General features: G+C 46.5%; 1 protein-coding gene across 1 annotated transcript in view; it reads left to right on the top strand.

The window, feature by feature from the left end:
* Positions 1 to 7,780, top strand: part of CAPN14 (calpain 14) — a 22,592-nt gene extending 14,812 nt beyond the window's left edge. The window contains 8 exon segments of the mRNA XM_012652446.1: positions 122 to 179; positions 2,365 to 2,429; positions 3,744 to 3,812; positions 4,481 to 4,535; positions 4,538 to 4,558; positions 5,148 to 5,264; positions 5,656 to 5,711; positions 7,754 to 7,780. Coding sequence (XP_012507900.1) covers positions 122 to 179; positions 2,365 to 2,429; positions 3,744 to 3,812; positions 4,481 to 4,535; positions 4,538 to 4,558; positions 5,148 to 5,264; positions 5,656 to 5,711; positions 7,754 to 7,780 — 468 coding nt within the window.
* Positions 7,781 to 9,313: the final 1,533 nt, after the last annotated feature.

Genomic DNA, 9,313 nt, shown 5'->3' with positions numbered 1-9,313 from the left:
TGTAAAGTTCTTATGAAATTCCAGTTTCTTAATATTTATGTGTCTAGTCACATGACCTCTCTGCCATCGAATGAGCCTTCAGGAATGATGATTTTCTCTTGCCATTCTACTTTCGCTCCAGTATCCAGAAATTAAAGCAGTTCAACTGCAGAAGATCCTGAACCGCATGCACTGGTCAAGTAAGTGTTTGGAGCCGTGCTGTAGGACGCAGAGGGGACACAACCTTTCTGAACTCTGTCTCTGTTCCTCTTTCTCTTGGTGGGACATGTGAATTACTGAGCCCCGCCCCACCCAGCAGCTATGTTTTACACCAGGGTGGGCTATGTGGTCTGACAAAGCAGTAGAAAAATTCATGCAGCTTTGAAAATAGTTCTGTTGCGTTTTATTTTGTTTTGCTTTTGCTTAGTTTGGATGTAGAGATATATGGCAGTGAAAACGATTTCTGCCATTTTGCTACTTTGAAAATAAAAGCTAAGTGCTTCTTTTTTGGCATATCAATTCCATGTGGAAGAACTGCACCCATTTTCTCAACCTGGGATATAAATATTAAGTATTGACTAGTCTACCCAGGGAGCTCTCTGATGAACTCAGGTTTAAATTGATCAAGCTATAAAAATCTGAAAGGAGAGCACACACCACCTAGATGATGCAAATGGGTGTCTATGCTTTCATATGAAGCTGGGGATAAATTATAAGGAAGGCTTAAAGGCCATATGAAATTTTTTATACACATATTTGGAGTGAGAAGAATATGGAAGAAATAGGCTGATTTCTCCAGAGAGGAGAATGAACTTCAAAGTGAAAACAAATAAACAATTAAAAAGTATTTGCTGCCTAAGATAGATGATCGCTTCTCTTTTATATGAAGCCAAGATTTCAAACCCAGACAAATTATAGTCCAAGCTATTGGATGATTCAGAGTTTGAAAGAATTTCCAGGTGGCTTCTCAAAGCCAAATTCCATTATCAGTAAAAGATCCAGAAGGAAAGACTCTAGAAATTATAGAACATAAGAATCCTCCTCTCACCTCCCCGACCCCTGAAAAAAATTCTAGCCCTGATTCTTGGCTGATTCTAGTTATCTAGAAGAGATGGTTCCTACACATTTAAAATTTTTTAAATATCTTTATCACAAGTACGCAAAATAGTTTTCCAAAGAATATATGGACAAATTGCTTTTATTTAGTCTTAGGACAGGGTTTCTGGATTGATAGATCAGAGAACTATTGTAGATTTTGGCAAAATATGTGGTAAAGTCTCCCATGATGAATGACAAAATGTGGGTTGGAAAATAATAACAATATTAGATGTAATCGTAACAGATCCTATCACCATTCCCAAGAGTTATACAATATAAAATCAGAGGGAAAATCTGTCTAGTTATAGCTGAGAGCCTAGATATTTGAATGTTTAGATGAGAGTTTCTAGATTCTGTCCCTGGTCCCATTCACTTTCCCGATTTTTATTAATGTCTTGGAAGAAGACATGGAATATAGGCTTATTGGATCTGCAGATGGCACAGAGCTGGGAGAAGTCGTTAATATAATAGACAGCAGAATTGAAATCCATAATGTTCCCAACAAGCTGTGCCCATACCAAAAAAGATGAAATATAGTCAGGAAAATAATAAACCACTGCCATTATGATATTTTTATAAAATGGTTGCACAAGTTCTAAAGAGAAGAGACCTCATTTTTGTGGCAGTTTATGTGAAAGATACTTGGTTAATGGAGTCGACCTTCAGCTTAACATGAGCTAATAGTTTCAAGTTGCTGCTAAATGAGCTCATACAAATTCAGGCAGCATTTAAGGGAAGCATTTAGATTTGTGTGTTTGAAATCATGTTCCAAGAAACATTAGAAACTAAGAGGTTTTAGTAAGTGTTCCATGAAATAAAAGGGGTTAGGTTCCATGGTCAGTGGTACTTGGGTTCTCATTACCTGTCATGTGAGGTCCATGGTGAATGGACAAAAGGATCTATGGATGCAGAGTATCCCACATTTATTTGACCACAAAACTTGTTTTCTGCAGAATATAATTTGGGAAATTCTGACCAAAAACTTTGGAAGCGATAGGTCCATTGTATTCTGTTTAACTGAATTGCATCTGAAGGATTGTGTTCAAGTCTTGGTACCATATTTTGGAGAGATACCTGCAAAATACTGGGTCCAGAAAGGGGTGGTGAAGGTTAGGAAACCACCCCCAATCCCCGCTCTGTCCACTGCTCTCCCTCTCTCTCTTCCCAGCCCCACTACGTGGTGGTCGTTAGAACTGTGGCTGGTGGTGTGGCACCGCCTCTTCCTGCTCAGGAGAGGGACGTGCAGCCCTGGGGCCAGCTGCCTGCACTCTTTCTGCTCCTTTTCAGGTCTAGGGAGCGCACAGCCCTTCTTCAGCCTTGAAGCCTGCCAGGGGATGCTGGCCTTGCTGGACGTATCTTTTCAGGTTTGTGGGTGGATGCTGCCCTTCTGGTTGAGAGCTTCATGCGGGGTTTGAACCCCAACCCCAGCCCTTACTAGTTTGGGATCTTGGACAGGTCACTGAACCTCATTGTGCCTCCAGGTGCTCCTCTGAAGCATGTGCTCCATAGGATTGATGTGGAAACGCAAATGGGCTAACACAGGCAAAGTGCTGAGGACAGAGCCATCATCTAATAGGTGATCAATGTTAGGTGATCAACATTAGCTACTCTCAACAATAACCTCATTTCCTGAGAGGGAGGATGAGGCGGCTGCAAGGTGATGTTGGTTAACACCTCTCCAGGTGTACAAGAGCCTTTACAAAGGCCTTGGGGCCCTATGTTTTCCATCTGGTGACCGGGAGGTGGCTGCCCCCTTTGCAGATCAGAAACCAGGGCTCAGAGAGGTTAAACAACATACCATGAACTCAGCTTTCCTGGTTCTTAGCCCTGCAATTTTTCTAGCAAACGCTCTGCCTCTCTAAGTGAACAATTTTATTCAAAGTTTTGTTATCCACACTACAGAGAGCCATAAAGAGTGATAGTCTGGCGGGGGTTGTAAAAACAAAAACAGTCTGCAGAAACTCAGAGACAGCATAGGACGGTGGTTAGGTGTACAGGCACTGGAGCAGGTCTGAGCCCTGTCACCAGCTGTGAACTTCAACAAGATCACAACCTCCCTGAGGGCTCATTTCACCCCCTAGAACATGGGGAGGTTAAGCCTACCTCACCCGCCTGGCATAAATGAAGTAACACAGATGGTAAGTGTGTAACAGGGCTACACCACAGTGAGGGCTCCGAGGTGGTGTGTAGTGGTATTTTGATTCAGTCTCTCTGATGCCAGGGGTAGCAGGATGTGGTTGGTCTACAAAGCTAACCATTAAACTTTGAAAATATAAGAGGCACCCTTAGCCACAGTATGCCTGACTCCTTCTATAAGCTGGTTTTTAAACAATGAGAAAATGTTACTGTTTTTTATTTAAATCGCATCAAATTGGCCACGTCAAAATATCTGCTTCACTAAATGATAACTAACTATGGTCAATACCATCATCACCTCATCGTCGTCACTTCTCCCTGTGCTGCTGTGTTCTGGCTCATTCTGGCCTTTCCTAGCAAGGGCGAAAGACCCTTGGGCTGGACTGGCCAGCAAGGTGAGGCCGCCTTGGGATATCGGACACTGAACGGGGCCGTGCACAAATTGCACACTGCTGTGTGGAGGGCCGATCGCTGCCTCCAGGGTGTGGGTGGGACGCTCCCTGGCAGCTTTTACCTTAACCTGTTGTCAGCTTAACGCGTCAGGTACTGTGAGCATCCAGGAATTCAGGGACCTGTGGAAGCAGCTAATGCTCTATCAGGTAAGAACAAGCCTTACCACACATCTGCAGAGGACGGTGCAGAAATGGCAGTTCTGCAAAGTTATGGAACACGGTTCTCTCCCCTGCAGCCCTTTATATCCAATTCACCAAATCTCTGCTCCCCGGCCAGCGAGCCTTTCCTCCAAACTCAGACAGCCTGTTGCACTAGTCTCCTGAATTTCCAAAACGTGTATCTCATCACGTTGCTTCCTTTCGAAAAGCTTTTTAAGGCTCCCCATTGGCTTCAGAGACAGTCCAAACTCCTAGCACACTTGGCATTTAAAGTCCTTCATAAATTGGCTCTGCCCTACTCTTCCCGTCATTGCTCACAACTTGCAATTCTCCCACTTGTCCCCTGAGTCAGACCGTTGGAACCACTTCAAAGTGTGGCTGATGTGCTTAGCACATTCACCTACACCCAGACTGTCTGCACCCGTGACAAAAGGACCTTTTGCTTTCTCAGCAGCCTTGTTCCATAAAAAATGCGAGGTGGTGGGATCCAGGCATGGACCCTCCACCACATTCTTATCCCGATGGCAGGCCCTGCTGGGGGAGCCTCAGACGTCCCTGACAGTGTCCCTGTGGTGCTGGCATTGGGGCACGTAGGGGCTCTGAGTGGGTGCTTGGAAGTGCCTGGCTTCCTTAGCCTTTGGTTTGGTTCTTTGCAGGAGGTCTTCCACAAGCAAGACAAAAACGGATCAGGCTACCTGAACTGGGCACAGCTGCGGGCGCCATGAGGGAGGCAGGTAGGCACGGGAGGAGCGGGTGCCACCAGGCTGTAGGCCCGCACGGGCAGGTGCACGCTGGCAGGGAGGAGGTGGTGCGGGGTGTTTTGAAGTGACTGATACACAGTGTGACTCCCAAAGACATGGATTGGCACATAACACAAACATTCACTGTTATTGTCACCGTGATTAAAGCTAATTTACTGAGGGTTGGCACGTCCAGGTCTCACTTAATCTTCAACAACACCTTGTTATAATCCCTGCTTGACAGAGGAAGACACTGAAGCTCAGAGAAGTTAAGTAAGTTGCCTGGGGTTTAAATCCACGACCTCCTGGCTCCAAAGCAGATGCTCTTGACCGCCGAGCAGACTGCCTCCTGCCTTGAAGGCCTCATGCAAGTTGCCTAACAGGGCAGGGGTGGGGAATGGAGAGAAGGTAAAATAAATTGATTAAATAATTAAACAATTCAAAATGAACCCCATAAGAGAAGATCTCCATGCTATCAGGATTCAGGTCCCTGAAGCGGAGGGACCACTAAAGGGGCCTTAGGCGGGAGGGGAGCCAGGTGCAGGACCCCAGCACCCACGGCGGGAGCCTGTGCTCACTGCAGGAATCGTGCTCAGTGATGACGTGTGCCAGCTGATGCTGATCCGCTACGGCGGCCCCAGCCTCCAGATGGACTTCGTCAGCTTTGTGCATCTGATGCTGCATGCGGAGAACATGGAGGGTGAGCTGGCGGGAAGGAGGGCGGGCCAGGGCTTCCTCTGCACGGCTGTGATCGCCCACTTGTCCCTAGTTCAAGCACGGGGGAAGGACAGCTGCCAGCTCAGAAACAGCAGGCCAGGGGAGCTGTGGGGAACCTGGCCATGTGCCTGGGAAACTTGGCCACATCCACCCACACTATTGATACCCTGCCTTGTTCCAGAGGCAAAGGTTGGAAGTAGCTCAGTTAGGATAAATGTGGCCGCATGAGGTTATACACAGGCAGAAATTGGATTCCCTCACATTTTCAGCATGGATGTGGTTAAGGTGAGGCCATGAATGGGAGGAAGTAGATCATAATGTTTCCAAGACACACACAAAAATTAACTGTGTTCCTTTCTGCTGCATTTTCACAGAAGTTTTCCAAAATTTAACCCAAGATGGCAAAGGAATATACCTCCAGAAGCCAGAGGTAAGACTTTCCCCAAGGAGGCAGCTGACATCTTCTTAGGTAGAGGTGGCCATTGCAGGGCCAGGCTCTAGTGACGGAGGACTCTGGGGACCCTTCATTCTACTGAGTTTGAGACTTAGCACTGCATTCATTGCGCTCATTCATTCATTTATCCGTTAAATATTTACTGAGCATCCACTTTGTACTAGATACATATGAAGGGAACAGGAGACTGACTTAGTGTATCTAGCATGTACGATCATGATGCCATGTGACAGATCCACAAACTTCACCAGCCTACAATAAGCACTTATTTAGCTCCTGAGGCACATGGCCAGGAGTCCGTGGATCTCGGCTGGCTTGCTCACGCCTCTGTGAGTTTGCTGGGGGTTTTGCTGGGTACCTTAATTGAAGAAACTCTGACCAAGCTTGCCCTGCTCGGGACAATGACAGCAGCACAAGAAAGCGAGTTTAAACATACAAGGCTTCTGAGACCAAGGCTCTGATCTGGCACACCTGCAACTCATTTTCTTGTCCAAAGCAAGTCACATGGCCAAGCCCATTTCTGACAGAGGGGGAAAGCGCCTCCTCCTCTTCCACATCCCTTGGCAGACATGGCAGGGCATGGACACAGAGGGAGTGAGGACCTGGCTCTAGCAAGGAACTCTAGCACAGACGGTAACGGGAGAGCTAGTCTAGATAGGGGGTTCCACCAAGGCCTTTCTGGAGGAGGTGGCATTGAAGTTGAAACCTAGAAGACATTCATTTGTTGAATGAATGAGGTGATATGTCTCGGAAAAGACAAATTCATGGATGGCACCAGTTGTCCTCCCTGATCATTGCAAATGCACTGATTTACGGAGCACCTGCTAGGTGCCCGGTGTGGTGCTAGGTAATGTTTACTGCAAGGATGTTGGAGTCTGGAGTTGAAGTATCTGCTCTTCTTTTTTCTGCAACGCTTCCTCTGTTTGGGCTGCTTAGAAAGGATTCTGTAAAAGCTGGGGTATCTCCCCTGGTCTAAAATGTCCATTCTATGGAATAGCCTTCTAAGAGGTAGAGACCCTCAGCCTATGTCTCCCCTCAGTCACTCCAATGTCTATGTGTGAAGGTGGGATTCAGCTGGAAGGACAACGGCTAAAGTCTTCCAGGCCCAGCCCCAAAATGCTTAGCCCTACACCGAGCTGCTGAGGCATCAGTTCCTGATCCCAGGCACTCCTCCCCCAGTGGTAGGCTCAGAGATGGGGGAACAGGGGGACATGAGTCTGGCACCTGAAACAGCACAGCCCACAGCTTCATCAGGCTCCAGCAAAGCAAAGTGCTGATCTGGACAGGTCTGAGTTGAAGCCACAGCACTCCTTGTTACTAGCTACGGGACCTTAGGCAAATCTCACTACCTCTCTGGGGCCTCAGCTGCCCCACCTGTGAAATGAGTGGAGCTAGGTGGTCTCTGAGATCACCTCCAGCTCTGACCATCTCAGCTCAATGAGGATGAGACCAGCAGGACCACCCAGGGTCTGCAGGAAACGGAAGCCACCTTGTTGGAATTTCACTCTGGGGCTTTCTTTGACAACACTGGTAACGTCACCCTTATCAGCTTCATCATCGGCATCATCATTTTGATGGATTGGCCTGGGGAGTGGTTTCCCCAGAGGTCCCCTCTATATGAATTAGAGGGATCCTTCATCACACCCACAGAAAGCTGTCAGACCAAGGGGCCCATAAGTGTAAACACGTAGAATATGCTCTAATGGATTTCTGCTACCCAGTCTGCACACCTGCACGGAGCTGGCAGGAGCTTGCCAAATTGAATTCATGGGAAAAAAGTCATTGAGAATTGAATACAGAATCAGCCTCTATCTTGGCTGTCATCATTCATAGGTGCCATGAGAAGTCAAGGTCGATTATATTTCGGGTTGATTTATACTTACTAATGGATGGTGTGGTCCCTCTGGCTAAACCATCATTAATGTCCTGTCTCCATGGCTCCCCAGGAGTAAGAGGGAGGAGGCCCAAGTTAGAGGTAGGTCTGAACTGACCTTCCTTTGCTTTCCCATCACGTCCAGTGGCTGATGCTGAAACTGTACTCCTGAGAAGGCTGGAGCCTCGTCTGCCCTCGCTGAGGACCCTGCACATGGCCAAAGGGCAACCTTTGGCTGAGACCAGCCCACACCCACCCAGCTTACTGTTCTTCAGGACCATGTGACCAGCCATCACCTTCTCAGCTGGGAAGACTTCTCTTCTATGGCTCCCTCCTTCAGATGGCCAGCATGCAGAAAGGGAAGGCCGGCAGTAGAAACTGCCTTGGATTTGTAATGGCCAGGTTTCTTTCCCTGTGACCATAACCTTGTCACAAGCAGGGATGCTGCCTGACGCGGCCTGAGCAATCTGACTCCAGAGCTGGTGCACGTAGCCTCTATACACGCTACCTCCATAGCTGCCCAGCTCAGCAACCTCAGACATGCCAAGTGTCATCATATGTGGGTAATAGTCTAGGTGTCAAGGTCTGAAGAGGGAATGATATATCCTTGACATCTATACCAGCATTTGTAAATTGGTAGAGACATAGCCTTTCAAGTGGGCTTTCAAGAACACATAAAATAAGAAAAATGGCAGGGTCCAGGTGGGTGGGCTGGCTCTGGCATCTGAGGTCACTGGGTAGCCACCTGCTGACAGTATCTCCAGATGATTGGATTTGGAGGAACCCAGTGGATTTAAAACACTTGAGTTCTCAAAGAGCTTCCAGCCTGTGACAGATGTCAGTCTGTTTACTTGACCTATAGACTATCAGATCCATTTCAAATCAATCCAGAAATTCTCCGTGTATCTACTTCAAAAAAGAACAACAAATCCATGTTAAATTGTAGAGTCAATCAGTGGGTGGTTGGTATATCTGATTTTTTGAATTACCATGATACATCATTTTTGTGGCATCCCTACCAACCCAGAATACAGGTGTCAAACCAGAGAAAAGACCATTTTCCACCTACCAACCCAGAATACAGGTGTCAAACCAGAAAAAAGACCATTTTCCAAAGTCCATGTATTTTATTCATAGGTTAACACCTCAGAGCCAGTTGTTATTTGAGGTTAAGCCTCTCGATTCCAAAAATCCAAAATTTAAAATGCTCCAAAATATGAAATTTTGAGCACTGACACAACACTCAAAGGAATTTTTGGATTTGAGATGTTCGACTCACAAGTATATAATGCAAATATTCCAAAATCTGAAAAAGCTGAAATCTGAAACATTTCTGGTCCCAAATATTTTAGATAAGGGATACTCAACCTGTATTCTATTTCCTATTAATTTACAAACAGTTCCCACTAGCGTGGCTGTCTGGTTTCCAAGTCCATAGCAGACTAAGGGAGGAAGCTGAGCGAGGGGATGAAAGGGTGTCCGCTGGGAGCAGAGCCACCGGAGATTTGCCCGCCTGACAGACGGTTACTGTACCCGGCAAAAGGAGCACTGCAGAGCGTGGTATAAGGAGGCAGAAAAGTATTTTATATAGGAAAAAATTTGTGTTTATTCCAAATGATAAGATGTAAAATGGTTTGCCATAAAGTGCCAGATACATGAGGAATTACTCTTTTTATATTATAAATGATGATCATGTATTTATAAT

Source organism: Propithecus coquereli, unplaced genomic scaffold (genome assembly GCF_000956105.1).
Source record: "Propithecus coquereli isolate 6110/MARCELLA unplaced genomic scaffold, Pcoq_1.0 Scaffold39, whole genome shotgun sequence".
Lineage (NCBI taxonomy): Eukaryota > Metazoa > Chordata > Mammalia > Primates > Indriidae > Propithecus > Propithecus coquereli.
Note: the sequence above shows the minus strand (reverse complement) of the source record. Positions and strands in the feature narration are given on the sequence as shown.